General features: G+C 36.3%; 1 protein-coding gene across 1 annotated transcript; it reads left to right on the top strand.

The window, feature by feature from the left end:
- Positions 1–5,023: 5,023 nt before the first annotated feature.
- LOC139119155 (beta-galactoside alpha-2,6-sialyltransferase 1-like) lies at positions 5,024–18,474 on the top strand. Its single transcript, XM_070682817.1, has 5 exons — positions 5,024–5,160; positions 9,807–10,635; positions 12,551–12,744; positions 14,762–14,939; positions 16,594–18,474. Exons 1-5 carry the CDS (start codon positions 5,086–5,088, stop codon positions 16,827–16,829), a joined length of 1,512 nt encoding a protein of 503 aa, XP_070538918.1. The 5' UTR covers positions 5,024–5,085; the 3' UTR covers positions 16,830–18,474.
- Positions 18,475–25,734: the final 7,260 nt, after the last annotated feature.

The following is a 25,734-nucleotide window of genomic DNA, read 5'->3' as shown; positions in this document are numbered from 1 at the left end:
TTGAGAGGGTCACTTTTTACATTTCATTTGTCGCTCAAGTTCCACCGACCTCCCCCCTCCCCGTAGAAAACAAATACGATTGAATTTCTTTATGACGTGTGTACGACTATTCTTAAACCTATAAGGTATAGCACCTTTGAATTAAATCGGCAGATTTTCTTCGATACAATTTAATTGGAGTGTAAAGAAATCTTTGTCGAGGCGTCAGATAAAATGTGCATGGAGTGAGATACAACATTATGTTCATGTCGGGAAATTATGGCGAGTACTTAGAAATCCTATACTGGTGCAAAGTCTAAATTTTTTTCCTATGTAAAAGGTGTTTTAAATTTGTTAATTTGCAACCACTCTGTAACATGTTGATTGCCTCAATTCAAGGAAAACATCAAGTAAAGCAAAACAAAAACAAACAAACACACATATAAACATTGCACCTATACATGACTAAGCGTGATCGTCAGACGTCAAGCGTGCTGAATAAGGTATAATTCCATAGCCGTAGCCTGTTGGGCGGTGAGAGGGGGGGGGGGGGAGCTCCCTCTGGAATTTTGGGAAAAGTGCAAATTCTTCGAATACACAGAGATGTTGATAAAATCGCTAATACTTCCGGGGCGATTCCCAGCGCGCGTTCTTTGAATTGATGGTTTAACGTCAAGTGTCTCTGTTCTTGCACTGACTCTTCGCTATTATTTTTATTGTTGCTATGGTTTATTGTACGCTGGGTTAAAACTGAATCAAGTGTTACTTTTTGCATTACGATGAATAAACTGTAGGTTTTTGCGGTTCAAACGAATGATTAAACATCATTGTGCGGGAAAATGTTAAAGGAAAAGGCGCGCACACATGGGCTGTGCAAAGGTTTATAGAAACCAACTCATACCAATCAGCATCTTAATTTTTCTTGTCATCACCCCTTCACTAAAAACCTTGTAGTAGTCCAAACTCTAAAATACAGATGTGACGCTATTGTTAGTAGAAAAGAAGATAATTATTAACACGATTGGAACTAATTGGGATAATTGGATGGTGAAGTAATGGCGATTTAATCTACAAATGTTATATCATCTGCTTTTCTTTTTATATTACACACTCGTTTTTTATGAGTAATTTGCGATATTGCCACATTCAACTATATGGCACCTAACACTTTTGAGAAAATTGCAAAAAATGAAAATCCAATTATTCCAAATTAGTTCCAATCGTGTTTATTGGAAAATAAGGAACTTAACAAAGCACTGGCCACTTACGGTTATCCATCATGGGCACTAAAACAACATCAGCATATGATTACATCATCCTCCCGAACAGAGGATAGTCATAAATTTAAGACACCAACGAAAAGCAGGATAACATTGCCTTATGCACAAGGTATCTCATAGAAACTGTACAGAATTAACAGGAAACACAGCATATCCGTTGCTTTCAAACCCCATCAATCTTTGCGGCACCTTCTTGTTTCTCCAAAGGACAAAGCAGCCCCGGAACACAGTTTCATCAGCCTTGTCCCAACATGCACAGCAATTCCATTACGATATCGATTGGAATTTTATTACTATCATTGATTCAGCACAGTTATAATAATAATATTTTTATTGCTTGCTTGTAAATGTAGGATTTACATCACATTTGTGGCAATAAAAGTGTGATACAAAATAAGTTCAAATTTTCTTTAATAAAGATAAAGTATTACAGTATAATAATATTAGCTAATAATAAACATAACTAGGTATTTCTTTGTTTATATAAAGTAAAAATATAATCTGCAAGTTGTTTATTAAAAGATAACTCGTGTTTTGTTAGTAGAGAAATAAGCTGATTTTCAGTATTGTCGTTTGGGAAATTGATTTTACTGAAAAAGTTCTTTCTTTAGACTTTGTATTTCTGACAGACTAATAAAAAGTGTGTTTCATCTTCAATACTGTTGGTGTTACACTGATTGCAGTATCTTTCAGTAATTGGGGTTTTTGGAACAGTGTGTCTCCCAGTTGTCTTCAGTTTGACTTTCCAAGAAAGATCTGAGAAGCCATTAACATTGGACGTCACAATTCAAAATACATTGTAAACAGACATTGGGGTATTGAAATACCCCAAATTTACAATTAGTTGATCACACCGCCATCTAGTGGTCAACTATAAATTATTCATTTCTTTCTGATGAAGATCGTGGTCCATGACAGATCGAAAGCTCAATACGCTGAAAAACATTGACTGCTTGTATTATAAAAACTTCATACTAACATTTTATATGCCAAGCTGATGAATATCTTTGGACAACACAGTTAGAGTAGTCGCCTTTATTTGAACACTGTCAGCTAGTGCAATTTGCCAAAAACGGCAGATGGTGAAAGTCTGAAGAAACGACGTCGTGACCAGCAGTCTATTTTGACATTTGTCAGGAAACAGTCAGATAGATTAACAAAAATAACGTTACAAGGATGATAAAAGTGCCAAATTTGTTACAGATATTCGCATATATGTGTAGATCAAAACTAGCTATTGCTGCAAAAATTTGGGCCACCGGAAAGGCTCAATGACGTCATAAATTCAAATTCAAAATGTTAAAATACGGTTAATTCAGGCAGTTATCAATATTATTTGGAATAAACTGACACAAACATCCTAAATTACAAATACAACAAAAAATGATGCAAATCAATTATTATGATGACATCATAAAGCCAAAATGGCCGAACAAATTCAAATATTCCCCATACTATTGTCTGATAATGTTAAAATAATTTTAATTAAGTCTATTTTCAGCATTTTATTGCCTAAAATGAAATTATCACCCCAAATTAAAGACAAAAATATAATTGATGCAAATTAATTTTATTGATGACGTCATAAAACCTAAATAGCAACCGAAAATTACAAAATTGCAGATTATGAAGTTCACTATGCTTAGAACAATAGCCCATTTATGTGACAAAATGATAGTTTAAGGGTTATGTACATTTGCATTTATATTCCATAAACTAAAAAACTTAGCCAATAAGCTTAACACAAGTTCCAAACTACTATTAAATTGACTATTTAACAATGGCCTCTATCTGAAAAACTGAATCGATATAAAGGAAATGAAGGCAACTTTACGAATCGGTTCTACTTTTGAAAGTGTTACGGATAGTGAAAAGAAGATTTCATGATAACGCAAAATATAGCAAGAAACCGGAGTAATAATAATGCTTTGACCCTGGTCATGTGACCTTAGGCCCCGAAAAAAGGTTTTATAGTTGTGATTTTGGTCTTTTGCTTCTTTGTTTTGAGAAGCCTTTCTCGTTTTTTTTTTTGTTGTTGTTTTTTGTCTTGGTGTGTATTGACAGACACATAGTTTTGTGCTACAGTAGTTCTCTTTTTGGAAGATGTGCTGGCCTAAAAAAACTGTTTGGTCAAGGTTTTATGAACAAAGAGCACACTTTACTTTTCCTTGCCTTTGAAATACGGCTAATTTTCAATCGGATTCGAACCCACAACATACGGCATCAGTCGCCTAGCTGAGAGGCCACAGAGAGAACCGCTCGGCTAAATCTCCACTCCAAAAAGAGTGGTTCAATAGCCGGCTAAGTTGTTACATTTTTCTGACTGAGACCGCTCAACACGTTGTAGAGTTCGTGAAGCACTCACGCACGCATGCTCACTATCATACATCGCACATACACACTTTATCGAAGCGAAGAAACGAATTTCATCGCTTTAACTGGGCGAACGATAACCTCGGGGACAATTCTGTCCACCAGCAGAGTTACCAACCCAGGGTAGAAAATACCTCGCTTTTGACCTTTTGAGCTTTGAGCCTCTTCTAAGTGTTCCAGTTCGCTACAAGCAAACTGAAACTTTGCTGCATTTTCAAAGTAGGCTTCTACTAATGCAGCAAAAGTACCCGGAAAATCTTCAAATAAATCCCCAAACTCGGCGTTTAACTAGAGGCGAAATAGCTGATCATGAAGCTCACTCATAATTCTTGTTTTCCCATAGGGAACCAAGAAATCTTGTTGTTGTTGTTGTTGTTGTTTATGTTGATATTAGTCATGTTGTTGTTGACCGATAAAATTCAACGAACAGAACTATTGATGTTGTTTCAAACGTAATTTAGATGTCCCAAGAAACACCACAAGGACACTATCATTATTTGACCAAATGCAACTCTCTTACAACGTTCACTCTCTCCCTATACTTAAAAGTAGAGAGTGTACATTGGGACAGAAATTTGAAATTTACTGACCACTAAATTCTTATCAGAATTGAAAAGAAAGAAAGAAAAATCATAATGAACATGTTTATAATCATGATAGCCGTAGAGGAAAGATGCCAGATCGAAGTCGTTGAAGTGTGATTTTCATAAACGTGTGGCCAAAATTATTGAACTCGAAATTCCTTTTTTCCATTTGGCATTAGGCGTCTTTATCGCACACATAAGCTATATCATTGTTATAACTTAGTTTTCGCAATGACCAGGTCGTATATCGAGCGGATGCGTAGACATAATAGTTGCTACATCTTCCAGTGTTGTGTGCTAATTAAATGCAAATAATACCAAAGATATGTAATTTTATGTAAATTACCCATATCTTAGCTAAGCTAGGTTCTCGCCCCCCTCCGGCAATTCAGTCAGGCTATGGCTCTGATAGCCTTCCAGATAGCCACTACGCGCGTACCTGGAGTATGTCATAATATGGACCGGTCACGGTTCATGTCACATTTCACATTTAGAGCACCCAGGTGGCATAACATCCTGACGCGCGTACTACCTCTAGCTATTGCGCCATTTAAAGAAAATTCTTTGTGTGCCGTCCTTGGATTTTGAAAAACGTACCAGCCAGCAAGGGAAGAGAACGAACACAGACAAAACACAAGTGTATTAACATACGCTCATTATATATTTGGTTTATTTTGGAAAAATAATATTTTCCTTTGTAATAGACTAAGTGTTAACATTGTGTTTGTTTTCTTAATTTTCTCTCAAAACCTAGCAGCACGCGGACGGCAAACAAAGAATTTTATTTAAAGCGCCTCATGATGGAGCTGTTCTTTGTGCTTGAATCCTTGGCGTGTGTACACGTTTAAAAGTGCATTGAAAAATGGCGGATGCACCGGAGTCTGGGTGTGTTAAGTGATCGGGCCGAACGGCGTGGGCGAGCTACCAGCCATCTAAACATATATGTAGGTATTCCTGTCCCCTCCATTCTTTCATTTAACACGGCGAATCGACCTTTCTATGTAAGGTTACTTGATTTAAATGCATCCAACAGTACAATTAGTCTAGCGCACAGTCTGCCTTGAGTGGTTCAATACATGACCTTGGCCAGGGTCGTGTATTGAACCACGCAAGATGGTGAGGTTGCATTCACAAACACCCCTGGAGAGCTGAGAGAGGGATTTGACAGGTGAGGGACTTGAAAATATCATGGGTATGTCGGGAGGCACTTAAAAGGATTTTGGGGCTTAAGGGGGCCTCTTAATAAAACTGTCTATATGTTGGTTTGTCAATTTTAAGCTGCAATGTATGGCTAATATTGTGGGTAGTTTCGTTTTGTGTGTCTATGGAACGCCGTTACTTCCTTCTGGGGCTTCCTTGCTGTATGCGATGAGATGACTTCATTATATTGTAAGGCAATGCCAATATATTCTTACGTTACATCAATATATATATATATATATATATATATATATATATATATATATATATATATATATATATATATATATATAAAGCTAACGCCATATTGTAACAAATTATCAATATATGTTTAGGTAATGTTTATGTATGCTTAGGTGATGGCATTACTAAATGACATATCAATGTTACCTAATTATACATTAACAGTACCTCATGATATACTGACACCACCTCATGATATCAAGGCGTCACCTAATCATAAATTAACATTACTTAATCATATATTGACATCACCGAATCATATATTGACACAACCTTATCATATATAAAGGCATTACTGAATCATATATCGATGTAAGCTAATTATTTGTCAACGGTGCTTTATATATTGACACTACTTCATAATGTAAAGGCGTCACCTAATCACATACCTATGTTACGTAATTATATATTTACATTCCCTTGCAGTATAAAGGCAATATCTAATCATATATTGCTGTCATATAATTATATATTGACACTATTTGAATAGGGAAAGGCGTTTCCTAATCATAATACTGTATAATATGATGATACTATCTAATCATATTGACAGAACCTAACAATATGAAAATGTTTCCGGATAACATAATGGCATTACCCTATAGTAAAGGCGTTACCTTAATATATATTGATGTAACACAAGAATATATTGGCATAGTCTTATGTTATAATGAGGTCATCTCATCACATATAGCAAAGAAAACCCAGAAGGCAGTAACAGCGTTCCATATATCTCCACTTGAGTTTCTTGTTCTACTCCCTGAAGCGTGATGAAAAGTCCAGCACAGCCATATGTGTACAGTCAGCATTGATATTGTTTAAAATTGAATTGTCAATGTGCTGCTTGCACTAGACCCCAGTAAAGCTCATGGCCTTGATTTAATTCACCCTCTTCTTGTTAAAGACGCTGTCGAGTATATTTCTCATCCCTTAGCACATATCATTAATCGTTCATTTCTAAGTGGGTGTTTTCCAAACCCTCTGAAACTTGTCAAAGTTACATCATTGTACAAAAAGGGATGTCCTCTTGATGTAGGTAACTATCGTCCTATTTCAGTCTTACCGGTGTTTAGCAAGGTTTTTGAAACCATAGTCAATAAGCAGTTGATTTCCTTTTTTTAGATAAACACGACATTACAGACACAGTACGGTTTCAGAAAAAAATATAGCACGAAACTTGCTCTGGCGGACATAATTTCTGACCTAATGGAATAGAAAAGGGCCAGACAACTATTGGCGTTTGACACAATAGATCATAATATCCTTCTTCAGAAGCTCGATTTTTACGGGATAAGAAATCAACCATTACAATGGTTTCATAGCTACTTTGATTCTCGTAAACAAGCTGTTGTTATTGATGGTAAAACTTCACAGCCACAACAAATTAAATGTGGAGTGCCTCAAGGTTCAATTCTCGGTCCTACTCTATTTCTCATCTATATCAATGACATTGCTAACTCAACTAACTACTTTAATTTTCGATTATTCGCTGATGACACTAATGTTTTTAAATCGTTCAATTCCACCACCATCAACCTCGATAATGTCAATACTGAATTTAATAAAATCACTATTTGGTGTTACGCTAACAAACTCAACAAAACTAATTTCATGATTATTAAAACACCAAAAAAAATTGACTTAGAAGGCAATATATTGTTATCACATCATATGATCGAGGAAGTCACATCGACAAGCTATCTTGGTATTTCCATTGACCCATCACTTAATTGTAATTCACACTTGAAAAATGTTATTTCAAAAATAAGCCCCAAAATTGGTGTCCTTTCACGTATCAGACATTTTGTTCCAAAGTCAATTCTTATCATGATCTATAACACCTTTATCTTACCACATCTAACATATTGCCTAGAAATCCGGGGTAACACTTACACTACATTATTAAATCTCATTCTCCTCCTACTGAAAAAAGCTGTCTGTTAAGCTGTCTTATTACATTTTCTGATTTCACAGCACACTCCGAACCTTTATTTCGTCAACTGAATATATTACCTTTCCGAAACTCAGTAAATATTCTTCCTGTCTATTTATCTTTGATTCATTAAATAATAATTTCCCGACTAATATTTCTAACTATTTTGAAATCCCTACCCATACTAATTCTACACGATCATCTGATAGTGGCAATCTCCGAATACCGAATGCCAGACTATATTATTACTCAACACAACATTGTCTTTGCTGCAGTCAAACACTGGAATTCACTGCCGTATCATCTTAAACAAATAAAATCTTGACGTAAATTTCAAAGAGATTTAAAATCATATTTATCAAGCTTGTGAAAACTTTTCTGTGTACTCCTTATAGTTTTTTTTCTCCTCAACACTGTGTGACTATTTTGTAAATTTTATTACTGTTATAATTTTGGGCCGTGGACTCGATTAGTCCATAAAGATTCATTCATTATCAATAATTCAAGTCCGGACTAGAATTCATCTGTCATCAATAACAAAGATTGCCGTCTTTAGGCTGCGTTCACAAATAATGGTGGGGTTGACTAGAGGAATCGCGATTGAAATAGCATTTTTTTCAGTTACCCCCTCAATACCCTCAAAAAAGTTGCAAATCCCATCAATATGATCAAAATTTTTCAAGCCCCTAAAGCCTCCGTAATACCCGTATATTTATTGGGGATGTGATGCACAGCAAAAATAAACATGTGCTGTGCAGTTCTGCTCGCAGATGTTCGACACATCCAGTTATTAGCAGTTTGTAGAGCCATATTCCTATAAGGAAAGTTCTTAAATTGTTTCATTTTTTCACGCTGGTGACCGTGTATTATGAGTGTAGATTGAGCCGAGCGCCCGAGCATCGCTCTTGCCATGGCGCTTCCATTCCTCCGACCTCTGTGGCTGCATTCACAATCATCTCTGGAGGGGAATAAATAGTTCTCGAAATTTTTGAAATGCCGTCGTAACAAACTAAAAATGTGTTCAAATGCCCCCTTCTTACGTGGTATAATTCCCCCCCCCCTAAAAATAAATCTTGCCCGATTTTTAAATGGACAGATTTCGTTTTCGTTGTGTATGTGTGTGTTCCACGGAAGGAAGGTGCTGTTTTGACATATTTTCTCTTACAGGAAAACTCATCTTGTAAAACAGAAAAAAAGCGATCACATAAAACAGGTTTGGAAACAGGATGACTTCCTAGACTCACGTATAAAGCCAAACCGAACATAATCGTATAAAAGGGACATTAGCTGTACCTTTTTGCCAATTCTCAGTAAGTTTTCTTCTGTGTACCAACTACAGTCCGGATTTGAATTCAATTTTAAACAAAAACAATGTTAACTGTCGCATATGGCTGTGTTGATAAGTCAAAACCTGGACTTTTCATCATCACGCTTCAGGGAGTAGAACATGAATTTGTAGTTGATACACAAAACAAAACCACCAAAAATCTTAGCCAAATGTTGCAGCTATAAATTGACAACCCAACACATATTTCATATCAATCAGAGGTAGTTTTGTTTCGAGTCCCACCTTTGAGTCAATTGCCCAACGCACCCGTGACATTTTCAATCCCCCTCAATTCTCTTCCCCCTCCAGAGGTGTTTGTGAATGCAGCCTTACAAGCCCGCTTATAAATTTCTATCCTACAAACATGAATATTAAATGTAACGTCGTCTTAGGGCTAATTCAGGTGTTGAATTCTGGAGTTCTCTTGTCCTCGTGTCTCGTCTTTGACCGGTTTTAATTTCGTGTCAAATACCCTAACATCTACGTGACTGTCAACAGCTTGAAGTGGAATCTCCATTAACAAAGCTGCAGTGCCATATTTGAGTTTTCCATACAGGTTATACGTAGTTGACCAAAGCAAAGAATTGGTTAATTTTTTGAACAATTTTGGCCGTTTTTGTCATTTGTGTCAAATTTAAAAACACAATCGTACTTCCAAACATAAGCAGGTGTTGCCACTACGGACAATTGAAAAGATTGGTTTGCTTCGGAGACAAGTGCGGACAAGTGGCAGAAATGAGTTGCCTAAAATTACAGCATATAAATTTTTTTCTCGTCGTTGTCCTCGTTTTTGTGATTTTTCAGTATTATGGATTGCTGGAAGATTATCCTCTCTAAATTTACTGAATTTCACGCCACGTTAATGCGTCAATTTGCTTGCTTTTCAGAGAATTAGAATTATGAAGAAACAGAAGTCGTTTTTCTTGGTGATCTCACTGACTCTTCTGTCTGTGGTCTTGTTTATGCTTTTGACCGGAGCCATTAAGTTCAAGGGACCGCGGGTTTACACTGGAAAGTGTTTTGCTATCATAGACTTAAAAGCTGCGCTGCAATCGGGATTATTTACCCGTGCAAATGCCGCACAACTGGCAGAGGATGCTGTAAAGCTTACATCCCGTGACAATACAGACATAAAAGAGTACAACCAGCCCTACCTAGAACATGACAGCAAGGATTTTTACGAGGCATACTCACTGAGCATTAACGCTGTTCAGTCAAGGGTTCGTTTGGTGCCTTGCTCCGAGGGAAAAGTTGACTTCAAAGCTGGTCGAAAGAGCACTGGTTTAGATCCATGGTCGACGCAAAAAGACATAGCGAGGCAGCGTACTGACGCCAGCGTGCATGCAGTGAACTTGCTGTGTTGTAGCCAGGTCATTTTGCCAGGCATTGAAAATGCAACGGTGCGAGATGCACTCTTCTCATACAACAGGAAGTTTGACAATACACTGATCAGCAAAGAGAACCCTCTAGGGATACCGCATATCAAGTCCAACGAGCGGTTCCAGGGCGATATCACAGCGAACAGTGTGCTGTGCAGGATACTAGAAGCCAACAAAATTGAAATTTTAAATCGAGACTTGTCTCCTTTCAAGGAAATCGGTCTTGCAAAATATTTCGCGGCAGAGAAGTCAATGGGAGAGAAATACCACTTTGATACATGCGCTGTAGTTTTCAGTTCAAGCTTCCTCAAGGACTCTGGATTTGGTGATGAAATAGGTAGGCCTACATGTATGTCAATACAAATATAAGTTTTGCTGTCTGGGTACATTGTGGAATTTTGATATTTTGTCTTTGGCAATCTCCTCGCAGATACTCGGCGCCAGAAAAATCAGACAAGAGAGAAGACAGCTTTTTTTGCATTATCATAATACAGGGGCTGCCAACTGGTAAATTTAGGTAATTTCACAAATCATCACAAAACATGTTTCTTAAGCTGAAATGTGTTTTCCGTGCAACTACCAAAATGTTTTCGAAACGTGGCATTTTCAGGTCAAACCGAATTTTCATGTCGAAATCAAAGAAGCAATGATGAAATATCGTCAAATTTCTTCTCGCGATTTTCGTGTTAGGGTTGGCATATCCAACATTGGATATTACATGAAACGCCGTGCATTACGCGGCCAGCTTACATTTGATGATGATATTAGAGAACTAAACGCGTATTGGCTCGAAATCCAGCAATATGCATTGTTCGCATGAAACAAGTGCGAAGATGCACAGACCATCGCTTGCAGTATGCCTGGAATAAATCGAGTATCGAAATTTGGTCAGACAGAACAGGAAGTTTGATTTGCCTTTTTTCATGTCTGGCGTTGACCTTGACCTCACTCCTTTGTAATCTAAGCACCTAGACATTTGTTATTCTAAACTGGACCAAGTTCGTGTACTGCATTGGCGACATAAGAGGGTCAGATTCACGACAAATGTCACGCTTTAATAGCGCATTCTCTTCTTAGGCTGCGCTCTGATAAGCCTCTTATGTCAGGATAAAGACTTGGATATAGCTGCTGATATATCTGTAACTTTTTCCGGATTCTTTTATGTAACTTTCGTCGACTGACAACCATTCTAGATCCATATCTGCCCTTGTGCCAGACTCAGGGGCTGTATATCAAATTGCAATATTAGATTTTGTTGTGCCCATCAGACAGAACACGCAGCACAAGAGCAACCACTTCATCTGCAATATTTGCAATATTGCTAGTCAACACTCGTAAACATCAATTTAAAGCTGATTACACACAGATGTTTTACCTTTCCCAGAAAACTAGCTGGCCGGAAAATGTATCACGCACCTCGCGCAATTATAATTTTCGAATTCGTTCACAAATTCGCAGTGATTTATGTCAAAATTGCTTTAAAACATCATTTCCTTAGGACAGAAATCCGTAACAAAATGCAATTTATACATAATTTACCATGTCTTTCTGTGATTTCCACATCAAAATGTGGTTGGCCTAAAAATGACACGGATTGTTTTCCCTGCTCACAGTAAAAATTTATTCATACTCCTCGCCGCCTGATTACATTTAAGTTTGCCTACCAGCTGAAAAACTGCGCACGAACACTATCTGCACGAACAGCTTCGCTGGCCGCTCCTGAAAATAGTAACTTGGGGAGTCCGAGCGTGGGTCTGACGTAAAATACTAACCTACGGGCTCCCTGAAAACCCTGTTTGTGTCCAGTTATATTCAATCGGGTTCGTTATCAGGTATGTATACACAAACGCAGACTGACACACAGACACAGGCAGATAGAGACATATGAATGCTGACAAAAATTATTGCAATTAGAAGTGCATACATATATGTAAGATAAGTTGAAAGCAAGCAAATCCAAACTTGCCGACAACATTTACGCAGAATTGTCAAAAACTCTGAAACTGGTTATTGTGAACACAATTGGAACTAATTTGGGATAATTGGATCTTCATATTTTTCAAAATTCTCTCTCGTGTTAGGTGCCTTAAAGCTGAATGTTGCAATATTACAAATTACTTAAATAAACAAGTGTATAACTTAAAAAGAAAAGCAGATGAGCTTACATTTGCAGATTAAACAGAAATTACTTCACCATCCAATTATCCCAAATTAGTTCCAATCGTGTTTTTTGTCAATTTATATTTTCTTAGACAGCCATGATGCCGTTTTGAGATTCAACGACGCCCCCACATCCGGCTTTGAGAGAGATGTCGGTTCGAAGACGACCATACGCATGGTAAATGTTCATGCCTTTCTGAAGCACTCCGAAGAAAACTACCGCAATTTCAAAAATGTCACAGTGGTAATATGGAGATCTGGACCTTATAACGGCAATTTGTACCCGGTATGTAGTATTTGTGAACTGTGCAATGACTTTGTTATCATGGCCAAAGAAAGGTCAATTCGAGATCAAAAGTATGATCAGCATACTCAAGTCAGTATGAGATCAGGATGATTGAGAGTTAAAAAAAAGGAAGTGTGACCAGGGTTTAATGCTCTTGACTAAGGCACTTGAATGCTCATTTGTTTTTCCTGCACTCAGTCCTTGTCTCGACTGCCCTTATTGACTGCAGACTGCGTAAGCGAGAGTAACACACTCAATGCATTAGTCCATCCATCGATGCACACAAATAAGTATCATACTTCCTCCATATACTCATTCACATACATGCATACATACATACATGCATACATACATACATACATACATACATACATACATACATACATACATACAGACAGACAGACAGACAGACAGACAGACAGACAGACATACAGACATACATACATACATAAATTGGTGACAATGCTCGATGTGTAACTGTCTTTTTTATGATTTCTTAATTAGTTAAGTCCCTGTTAATCCATAGACCCTCGAGGAAAAACGTTTATCTCGAGGGTCTATGATCAAACTGATGAATATCTGCACCAAAGGTCATCTAGTGCTTGATAATATTAAATGCTCCTGTGAACATAGACTAGCGGTGCGCAATGGCATACGCGTATCCATGCCTACATTTGAATTTTTAGTTCAGTTGTGCGTGACAAAAACGCTAAAAGCAATTGTCCATAATATAATATAATATATGTGTATTAATATCCCTATTTAATATAATTCCCATATTATTTCTGTTGCGATGGCTCAAACAATTGTCAAAGAAGTGACAAGGTGCTACATGTGCTAAGACAACGAGACGCGTTGAAATTCAGGCCAAGGGAATGTCACCGAATATATCTACTGTCCCGAGGACAGTACGCTGCAGGTACTCGCTATAATAAAAAACATGAACAGTACGATTAGACACAGACCCTCGCAGTACTTAATTACAGACTTGATATTTGTCGTGTAGATGCAAAATACGATTATGACAAATTATGTTCTTCATTGTTTGATGTTGAAAATATGCAAATTAGATCAGACAGCTTTGATATTTGGGATATAGTTTCAAATTGTGTAGAAATATGCAAATTTGTATTTTTAAGGCAATTTTTTTTCATTTTTGGTCAAACTTTTTTTCACAATAACCACTTGTCTTATAGCTTAGATATTTATTTATACATGTTCTTAGGGATGATCAAATTATGATGAATTCAAATTATGATGAAATCTACAATTTTGTATTTTTGGTCAATTTTTGCCATTTTTTTTTTTCTCAAAAAACTACTCATCGGACAGCTTTGAGATTTGAACACGATTAGAACTAAATTGGGATAATTGGATTTGAAGTCATGTCGATTTAATCTGCAAATGTCATCTCACCTGCTTTTCTTTTTAAGTTGCACACTTGTTTTATGAGTAATTTGTAATATTGCAACATTCAGCTATAGGGCACCTAACACTTTTAAGAAATTTCGAAAAATATGAAGGTCCAATTATCCCCGATTAGTTCAAATCGTGCTTTTGGTATACAGGTTCCTAGGTTTTATCTTAATGTTATATATTGGAATTATGATGAAATCTTTAATTTTGTATTTTTGCAGCGATTTTTGCAATTTTTGGTCAGGCCACCGTGAAATGAGCTATCACAGACATCAATGTTCTTCACAACTGAACGGTATTGAGCAGTATCAAATTATTGCTATAATGAATCATGGTTACAGAAACTGCTTATCTAATAGATCTTTAACGTTTCTCAATTTTTTGCAAACTGCCTGTATAAGTGTCCATCTTGTGTGAGAGACGATGGCAAAGACACTACAGGCATATATGGCACTTTGCTATGCTGGCTATTGATGAATGTCTGTGTATATAGGGGGTCTGTAAGTATGAGGCATACTGTAACAATTCCGAACTGTGAAGATGGAGGCTTTTGGAAATCTTAAAGATGTAATTTATTCACAAACTTTTATCTATCTTGCAGTGGTATTCAGATGAAGTAGGGTCCGACACCTTTTCAAAGTACATCGCATGGAAGACCCTCTTCCCCGAACACGACGTCCAAATCCTGCATCCAAAATCACTGTGGCTACTGTGGGACACTTTGCAGTACTTCACCACAGGTCGTCTGAAAGACAAGCCCCCCTCGTCAGGTTTTACAGGTAATATAATCTCAGTGAGTTTGAATTGACGCAACCAGCAAGCATTGACGGTCTTTTAATTAAGGAGGGCAAGGAAGATTGATTGTCCATATTAAGCAAAAAGCTATGTAGAAACAAATGGAGAAGCCAATTGACAGGGCACGGTTTACAGGAAAGTAGTAAGGTATACATAGATACATGGAAAGGTTACATACAAACACGATATGTATATATATATATATATATATATATATATATATATATATATATATATATATATATATATATATATATATATATATATATGTGTGTGTGTATGTGTGTGTTTGTGTATATATATATATGTGTGTGTGCGCGTTTGTGTATATATATATATATATATATATATATATATATATATATATATATATATATATGCGTGCGTGAGTGCTTCACGAACTCTACAACGTGTTGAGCGGTCTCAGTCAGAAAAATGTAACAACTTAGCCGGCTATTGAACCACTCTTTTTTGGGAGTGGAGATTTAGCCGACTGGTTCTGTCTGTGGCCTCTTAGCTAGGCGACTGATGCCGTATGTTGTGGGTTCGAATCCGATTGAAAACTATCCGAATATATATATATATATATATATATATATATATATATATATATATATATATATATATATATATATATATATATATATATATACACGAAGTGTGCGGTTCGACTGGTCGATACAAAGTGCTCAATACAAAAGTAGAGCGAGATATGTAAGGTGGAATTTTGGGTTGAGATTGACAGATCTCAACCAAAATTCCACCACCTGTGTAACCAGCGATATTTAGCCCATGTAGATTCACTCCAGTCTAGTCTCCTGATGAGTGAGTCTCGCGACTCACGAAACAACGTTGTAGAGATGAAATTGTAAAATCAATTCTCCAGCAACCCTTACATAATATATATATATAAATATGTATAGGATAAAGCCCGAATACGAGGGCTCTTCTGGTATATAAAGTCCAACCCAACGATAAAATGTCGAGGCCGCAGGCCGAGACATTTTATTGTAGGGTTGGACTTTATATACCAGAAGAGCCCGAGTACGAGGGTTTTATCCGACTTAAAAACTATCGCCCCTAACTGATATATTTTCGTTTTCAATGTGTTTACGTCAACCGTCCCCTTTGTCAATGTAACATGTTTAGGATTTGAATTAAAACTTTTATTTGTGAAATAGCCTTCCAATGTAATGGAACATCCTATAAATGCCCTAGGGCACATTATATAAATGCCCTAGGGCACAGCAGATTTTGTGTTGCAGCTGGTTTCCGCTGTGTTACCAAATTTGAATATTAAAATGTACCAGATGTCTACAGAATATGACATGTTCACTTTTGATTGGACAGTACTTTACTACGGCGCTGTCATTCGTTTCTGGAATTTGGTGACCAAGGCTTTATGAGTAAATAAAACACCCTGAATTGAGCACTTTGATTGGTCAATCAACAGTAGATAGTTTTTAAATATATATATATATATATATATATATATATATATATATATATATATATATATATATATATATATATATATATATATATATATATAATATATAAGTATGTGTGTGTTTGTGTGCGTCATTATTATCTTTCGAACACATTTGATGTATACTTTCATTGTCTTTATATGTGCAGGAGTTGTGCTGATGCTCAGGCTTTGTCAGAAGATAGACATTTATGGATATAAACGCAGTTTTTATAGATCAGAATGTCATTACTATGACACAGGATTCTGTGTTGGGACCCCGTGGCACAATTCAGTCCCTGAGAAAGATTTGATTGCAGCTGCACATGTTGGGACGAAGGAAGACATGGACAGAGGGCGTGTAACTCTGAATGGTATCGACACTGTGAAAGGGAAGTGTACTTGATACTGGAATTCACTGGTTTCGGAGACTATCATTCTTAGAGAACAAAATCGATCCGAAAAGGTTGATTTCACAAACTTTATTACAGAGGTGTAAAACATTTCCCATGTCAGCATGTTGGCATCTTAAACGAGATAATGGAAGGGGATTGTTATTCAAAGAAAAGCATGTTGGCATCTTAGATGATGAAAAGTCTGTTTTAATCTCTTTCTGTGTGATGATTCGTTGAACAACATATCTAGTTGGCTTGCTGTGACAGTAGGTGACGAGTTCCTTTGTAGTTTCACAAGACGTCATTAGGAATACAAAGGGGTTGTGATTAAATCTTGCACCTAGTTTTTCCTGGTAGCTTTTCCATCCACATTCTTGGTAGTTTGCCATTCACAGGGTAAACTTGACAACTTTAGGTACTCTGTGCATTTAATTAACACAGTCAAACTTCAGACTCATATTTTTAATTGAAGAGTTTTGCATTATCCGTCGACAAACCATCGTATGTAAATCCTTCCAATACATATTTAAGGTTTTTTATTATTTTCTGTAGACTTAAAGGAACCGATAAGTTGACCCTTGGAACTCGTTTTTGCCCCCTGTGCCAGAGTCATACAAAAGGACCAATGTCGTAAGTTTGTGTGTATCAGTCTGTCTGTCCGTCCATCTGTAGACCAACTTTAGACAAATTTAGGGCACTAAATATGACCTTTTTATTAGGACTGTCCGGTTGATTATCTAGTACTGAGTGGAATTTCATAATTGAAAATTATGTAATTATAATTTTTCATAAATTTCGAAAATTCAATAAATGACAGACTTATTTCTATGATAATTGGTACATATATGTTGACGAGGACGATGCATTAAATATTTGTTTAAATTAGCATAAAGTTTGAATTCAGTAGATTTTCGATCGCATTCGAACTCACTATATTATGCACCCAGTCTCCTAGCGAAGACATCAAAGCAAAGTCAAAACCGCTAGGCCAAATCCTCACCCTTAAAACAAGCGGTTCTATAACCGAGCTAAGTTGTTACAACTTGTCTGTATTTGCATTTTTTAGAAGTTTTTTCGGCAATTTTCGTCAATTGTTTTTTTTCAGGAATGACTTGTCTTGAAGGGTCTTGATTTTTTTTAGGATGACCTGATGATATATCTAAATGATGAGGAAATTTGAAAAAGTAAATTTTGGGCCTAATTGAGTCATTCTTAGTCGAAGCATATCTTTCAAGGGTATTCATGGATTCCTTTTGAACATCAAAACATCATTATTTCACAACTGCTGGTGTAATAGCTTTCGAAGGTATTGGTAAATTTCCAGGAGTGATTGAATTTTGACATATAAAAATGATTGTGACATGTGCACATGTAAGTTTTTACGGCAGTTTTCTTTTTCTTTTTTCAGAACATCACATAAATTCTTAAATTGCTACTCCAACAGATTTCAAATTTAGTGTACAGGTTCCTAGACATGTCTGCTTTGTGTTTTATGCAAATGATGATGTAATTTTTTGCACAGTACCTTCGTAATTTTGTGAAAAATGTCAAGGTATACGTATAACAGGTATTTTCATATTTAGTTTTTAAAGCGCCATGGACTGTTTAAAGGTATACAGTCACCTGTAATCTAAATATGCCCATATATGGTCAAAATGGTTCCTTGGAATTCAAAATGCCCATGTGAGGGCGCTGTTTTTAAAAAGCGGCCACCCGCTTAAAGTCTCTGATTGGTTAGATTTTCTCTTTCCATGATAACTGTGGCAAAATTGGAACAGGTGACAGTATACCTTTAAATTCAAGAAGAAATCACGATTCTGTTATTTTGTATGTATGTATGTATGTATGTATGTATGTATGTATGTATATGCATGTATATGAGGTGTCAATTCATTCAAATATTTTGAGAATCGCAGTACTTACAAACTTGATGTTTGGTGTGTAGATGCATCACATAATTATAGCGAACGTTTTCCTTTTAATTTTTAATGATATTGTTGAAAATATGCATATTGGTTCAAAAAGCAATTTTGGTCAAAACTCTCCTTCATGACTGCTGGTCAGACAGCTCTGATATTTGGTCTACCTAACTTAGATTTGTTCAAACTGTAATGAAATATGCAACTTTGCTCTTTTAAGGTAATTTTTGGCATTTTTGGTCGAAAGTCTTTAAAAGTCTTCTTCTTCAAAACAACTCTTCAGGCAGCTTTGATATTTGGTATTCGGGTCTGCAGAGATGCCCTTATTAAACATTAATATTTGGTATACATGTCGTTAGGGATGACATGAATGAGACTTTTTCAAACTATTCAGAAATCTGCGAGTTTGTATTTTCAGAGGCTATTTTTGTCATCTTTAGTCGATTTCTTCAAAAAGCTGGTCAGACAGGTTTGATATTTTGCGCACATGTCCCTCAGGATTACCAAAGTCAGATATTTTCATGTAGTGAGGAAATAAACAATTTTGTACTTTGGTTTTCCAAATTTTGGTAAAATAATCTTCTCAAAAACTCCTTTTCTGATAGTTTTGCGATTAGGCATGCAAATCCAGAGGGATGGCCAAAGCCAAATCATTTGTTCAAGATTGGGGGAGGGAAGACCCACAATTGTGTATTTTTGAACTAAGTTGTTAGTCGTCTGCGTCTTTCAAAGACCTATACCAACCAACCGTATCTTGTAAGACAGTTTTGAAAAGAGTGCACATACTGTTGTCACATTTAGCATCAATTTGTAGTGAATCGAATATTATGCTATGTACGTCGTCCACACAATCCACGTTTAAAGTAGCTGCAGGGTCGTTTGCTCTATTTTTGTTGTATTGTCCTTCATGTGATTATTATCGCAATATTTTATTTGACAATGCCAACAGAAGTTGCGATCACTTTGACATACGATTTTACGTACAGAAACTTGAGTTTTTATAGTTGATGACGAAACAACAATAACTTATATTTATTATTTTTTTTATTTTTTTTTATTATTTTATTATTTATATTTTTTTATTTATTTATATTATATTTCTTTAACCTGAGTGGACAGTTTCTGCTGGTGGATATTTACTTGTCCCCGAGTCCGTCTGATAGCTCAGTAAAAAGCTTCGTGCTTTTCCGATTACTATATGTGTGTTTGTACTGTGTCTGTGTGTCGTCTGCTCCATGCACACTGTGTTACTCGGTCGCGCACAGGATTGTAACATCTGTAACATCTAAGTCGGTTGCTGTGACCAACTCTCTTGGGTTGGAAACGGTAGCCGACTGGTTTTGTTTGAGGCCTAGCAGCTAGGCGATGTTGCCATTAGGGTGTGGGGGTTCGAATCCCGTTTGGGTTATAGTAAAAATTATATTTATGAATTCCCTCGGCATGTGATGCATAAAGAGGAAGTGCCATAGAGGTCATTGAACTTATTGTTTTATTCATTCATGTGTTTTGTTTTTTGAAAACTTGCAACTATTGAATAGGTTTTCAAGGAATAGTTGTCCTGAAATGAATGCAACATATTTTTCAGTGAAATTTATTTTGAAGTGACTATAAGCCCGTCGTGGCTCTGTGTTTTTCACCGGTAACTGTACTACTACTACCAAGATTTACTCTAGATTGGGACTTGTGTTTGAGTATCGTTTTAATGAAAATTTACATGCTTTTGATATCACCTGGGCTTTTGATGACTTTCTTTTCATGATGGCCAACTCAATTTCACAAATAAGGATCTGCTGTTTTCGTTCATTGGTAATTTGAATCGTCGTTTTGATACGTTTGTTTGGTGATGTTTACCATTGTGTTTCATGACGTTTTCTGTTTTATGCCGACCATCACTTAGTAGTGATTTTCCTTTACTTTTGTGTATTTCTTTTTTTATTTATTGATTTTATTTGTTTCCACTGGTTCCTGGCAATGTAAAATTTTCCTTTTTAGTTCTAGCATGTAAATAGGGACCTGGATGAAATAAAGATATTTGAAAAACTACTACTACAACTACTACTACTACTACTACTACTACTACTGCTGCTGCTGCTTCTGCTGCTGCTGCTGTTTCTGCTATATAAACATCATACTCTGTCCTGTAACAGTGTGTCAATTTCAGTTCAGACATATTGTTTCAAGCCTACGTGTAAAATAGACTTCGAACTCCTCAATTCCATTTTTGTCCTTAGCAAATGACAACGATGGCAGGCAGTGACGTAAGAGCACAACGGTATCCCCTGCATCTTCGCCTATAACTTAACTCCCCTGGTTTGTAACAGAGTTGGCAAAATTATCGGAGAACAACAATGGGGTCCCTCTGACTTGTACTACACGTTTACGCAAAGAAGATTCCATCTTGCCTCCAAGTTTCACAATTCATCATGAATTTGACTTGCTCCCATCTGATCGTCGTTTTAGAGTATAGCGTTTTAAAACCAACAGAGCTAAATGTTTTTATTTAAAAGGCTATCGGACGATTGAAGAGAATTAAAGGCTTTTAAAATATGTATAGCTGTGAATTTACCTCTACGTATTTTTCTTCGAGTTTTTTATATAATGTGTTTTTAAATTATTTTGTGATTGGTGACTGCGGCAATGCTAATTGCCCAAATTAAGATAATGAAGATTGATTGATAGTCTAACACACTTCCCAATATGATTTTTTTTCAGTTGCTCACCTAGCCTTTTATTTAATTGTTTTTTTATTTCATTGAAAAACAAAAAAAGAAGAAACAGAAACAGAAAACCCACGAGGAGAGGAAAACAAATTTACAAATATCTTACAAATTACATTATAAGAATCAATCTAAAATTTCAATGGCTCTCTTAGACTTTGCAACATTTGAATTACAGTCTCATATCTTCCTATAGTATTTTATGTATTCAATTAGTGCCACATAAGTTGGAGGTTTTATTCGCAAATCTACAGTAGTAAATATATCTCTTTGTCAAAAGACATGTCATATTCCAACCCTGAAAGGTTTCCTCAGAGTTTTTAATCCCAAGGATGATTTCAGTCTCTGTAAATTTCACCTTACAACGAATAAAGATGAAGTTCCATATTTGTTGTACATAATTACTCCCATAAAATAAATGTCTGATTGTTTCTGTCTCTTCCTTACAAAAAGTGCAAAGATCATTGTCAGAAAGTTTACGAAGAAAGAGAAACCTTTTAGTACAAACTATACGATTGATAACTTTAAATTGCAATGTTTGCAAAGCCACGTCATCAGTAACTTTTTTTTATCTTTTATTGTAAAATATCATCCCGACTGACGGCCCGGGGGAAACCCCCACATACAACAAATCTGCTCTTTACATTAATCTATTAATTCTCTCAAAAGCATGCAGTATGTCAACTTTTAAGTGCATCTCTTTAAAGGTATGGTTCAGGCTTCAGATTGTCTTGCCAGGAAATTTACTTACTAGATTACAATTTCAATGGAAAACAAAAGGTTATTACACCTTCATAATCCTCTTACAGACAAGAACAAACTCGATCCCTGGGATTGATTCCTCTACCTTTAAGAAGATTGTATCTTACATTGAATTCGTGTTTGAAAAGCGTCTCGATAGGTACATTTACATTTGCAATCCAAAATTTATGGATACTCCATTTTCCAACTATGGATTGTCAACATCGCGAAAGATAGGAAAGGTTACTAAAACCTTTCCTATCTTTCGCGATGTTGACAATCCATAAAATCCCTGATAAATAATCGGATTAGCATAATTAGTTGTGTTGACTAATTAATTTACAAGATGTGTATATGAGAGATAAGCGTCCTTGTAATGGGGTGTGAAATGAATAAACAGTCAAGAGGCTAGGTTAGGTTACATAACCATTTATTTTATTTACTCCGGTCAGTCAGAGCAGAAAGACACAGTTCCTCTATCCATAGAGGGACTGTACGAAGAAAAGGAGAGGAATTGATAGAGAAAACAGTGAGAAAAACTCAAAAACAAGCTTATTAATAGTGACTGGGCAGCCTGTGTTCAAACTGTTATTAACAATACTAGTTGATGTACACAGTCAACTGCACAACTTGGATGATAAGCAATATCTTATCAAGCTTCAAATATTTCACTCCAGAATATATTATTTTTTTATTTATATGATATTTGATTTTTCCCCAAAAGACGCATAACATCGTATGGAAGTTCTAAAACACTGCAAAATAAACATTTCCATAAAGTTTTGTTTTTGAGTTAAATAATCTTCCCAATATGATTTAATGTCTCAGCACCAGCATCATATATTTTTCAGAGAAGATCGATTTTATATGTACTGCCATTCGGTGTTTGCCTCTTCCCGATTTATTTTTAAAACTTTCTGGTGTTCCAGAGAGGTTGTCTTTTGTCACAATATGCCAAGTTTAAATGCAGGAGTTTCTGCTAACAATTGTTAGCTCCGCTGTCTTCGACATGGAGCTAATCAGATAGGTGGTCGTCCACTGTCGTCTTCCTGACGGCAGCGCCCGTCAACTTTTCACATTCCAACCTTCTTCTCCAAAACAGCCAGTCCGATTGCTTTGAAATTTAATCGTCCGCAACCTTCGGGTGACCTTCATGAGCCGACTGAAAATAATGCCAACATTTGCATATTTGCATTTTAGGGCAAATTTTCCAATTCTTAATGAAAAGATCTCTCAACTTGAACTGTACGTCCTTTTACTTTGAATTATAGTGTGCATGTTGCTAGGGGTGACCTTAGTCAGGTTTCTTCAAATTATGGTGAAATTTGAATGGGGTAACTTTCCTATTTCTATTATTTCTATTATTTCTATTTTTCAAAATCTTCTCTGAAACCGCCTGTCTGATTGGTTTTAAACAAGGTGTGAAGGTTCCGTGGATTTAATGTATTATTCTGTACCTGTTTGACTATCACCGTAGCAATCTTACATAGTTGAAGTTTTATCATAGGCCCAGTGGGGCCATGGTTTTATTTCTGATTCACAGTAACTTGTCAGTTACAGTCATTTAGCAAATGACTTTTAGTTTTTACTGTAATGGTAAGTTGTTTATGTGGGTGCTTTCGGCGTTATCCTACGGCGCGCCAAATGTTTCAAAAATTTATCGATTCGCTGCAAAAATAAACTGTCTTTCTCGATTGAAATAAAAATTAGGTGTCATTAAGGAAGGAAATAAGTAAGAAAAGTATAATTAAAAACCAAAAGACAGAAATGTCATTTAATACTTCATTTTAACTTAAAATATTCTTTAAAGCGTAATTAGGAAATAAACAATTTTCAACGATTTGAAAAAGTCATACATCCATACCTATCGACATACATACACGTATAATAGTTCGCGTAAAAGGTGCAATTAGTGCTGATTTTACAAAAAAAAGTATAAGATGTTTACAGTAGTACGTACACAAAAATCACAGGAAAATCACTAAAAAACCATTACTACCACTCAGAAAAAATATTACAAAAAATCAAAATGTGAACCACATACAGAAAATCATTATAAAAGAATCAGACAAAAAACGCCATGCATACATAAAATTATTTATGTACTTAAGAAAATTAAAAAGCAGTACGTCTCATAAAAAACGTATTGTAGATAATCAAAAATATAATATGAACCACAAGCCGCTTTAACAGTAAAGAGAGAAAATCACAGAAAAAATTCGGCAGTGATGGCTAGACAAAAGAGGACGTCATCTACTAAAAAAAAATAAAAAAAAAAGAAAATAAAAATAAGAAAATAAAAAATGCCATGGACGCAGCAAATACAAAAAACGCGTGGGCACTCGCCACAGCAAAAAAAAAAAAGAAAAAAAGAAAAAAAAAAAAAAAAAAAAAAAAAAAAAAAAACAAGCACTCGCCACACACGTTCTACATGTACTACTGAAAACGCATTCTCGCAAGCCAGAGCATTTTTTCCATTTTTTCCTGCTCTCGCAAAAAAAATTGTGGGTGAGAAGACTCGCCAAAGAGGGCGTGGTGCTGAAAACTTTGCCTCGAATCTTAACGGAGTGTTCTAGCCTGAGTATTTTTTCCTTTGCCACACTCCATTTAGAGGCTAAACCAACGGTTACGTGTGGTTCGATAATAGCGGCCGCCGCGTGGTATGCAATTTTACTATGCATACCCACACGGCGGCCGCTATGTATCGAATCACACACGTTACCGTGGGCTAGCTGCTAGCCATCGTTTTGTTGGGGTAGGACTCCATGGTTTTGGCACAGACTGTCTATGGTTTGGAAGAGGCGGCCCTACACTGTACAGTGAGGTGATCGCTGGTCGCCGGCGCGGCGTGTACTGTACTAGCGACGGGACCGCCGGCCGCTGGCTTACCACCTCCAGGGGGTACATTGAGGCACGCCATGAGCGAGGGGACCGCTGGCAGCCGACGAACCACCACGAATGTTTTGTCCACTTGTAACTGTTTAATATAGAATGGGACGTATCGGTAACTTGGACGTCCATGAGATGATATTGAAGACTAGAAGCTGAGAGTTCTCGCTGAAATACCCAAAATATCTTGTCCAACATCCGAGTGTGATGATCCAAAACCCTCTGGCACTAAACTCTAACAATCAGATTGAGAATTATTTAATTTACATGTTGGGCTTTTTCTGCGGGGTGTCCCACTCTGTTTTCTTTTCTCGAACGGGCCTCTTTTTTTCTACTGTTTTTTTTTTTTTTTTTTTTTTGGTAACCTCGTTTTCGGTTTTTTTTGTTTTTTTTTGTAACCTCGTTTTGGTTTTTTTTCAAGCTGACCTCGTTTTGGTTTCTTTTCAGCCTCAACGCCAGCGCGATCTCGGTCGACTTTTCAGTTGTGATTTTCTTTCTTTTTTTAGTCAGACCTGATGGTGGTTCGCTTTGTTTTTTTTGTAGTAGTGGAAGTACTATTTTTGGCTTTGTTTTTAAGCATTTCAATATTTTTTTTGTGTGTGCTTGATTTTTTTTTTTTGCTTTTTTCCCTTATAATCAGCATTCATTGC

This window comes from Ptychodera flava, chromosome 19, assembly GCF_041260155.1.
Source record: "Ptychodera flava strain L36383 chromosome 19, AS_Pfla_20210202, whole genome shotgun sequence".
Taxonomy (NCBI): Eukaryota; Metazoa; Hemichordata; class Enteropneusta; family Ptychoderidae; genus Ptychodera; species Ptychodera flava.
Note: the sequence above shows the minus strand (reverse complement) of the source record. Positions and strands in the feature narration are given on the sequence as shown.

What these genes read in the sequence shown, in the direction of transcription:
- LOC139119155 (XM_070682817.1), top strand. Translation starts at nt 5,086, where the DNA reads ATGCACCGGAGTCTGGGTGTGTTAAGTGATCGGGCCGAACGGCGTGGG. An exon ending in TGGATTTGGTGATGAAATAG is followed by an intron (nt 10,636 to 12,550) that starts GTAGGCCTACAT and finishes ATATTTTCTTAG; the next exon opens with ACAGCCATGATGCCGTTTTG. An exon ending in ATAACGGCAATTTGTACCCG is followed by an intron (nt 12,745 to 14,761) that starts GTATGTAGTATT and finishes TCTATCTTGCAG; the next exon opens with TGGTATTCAGATGAAGTAGG.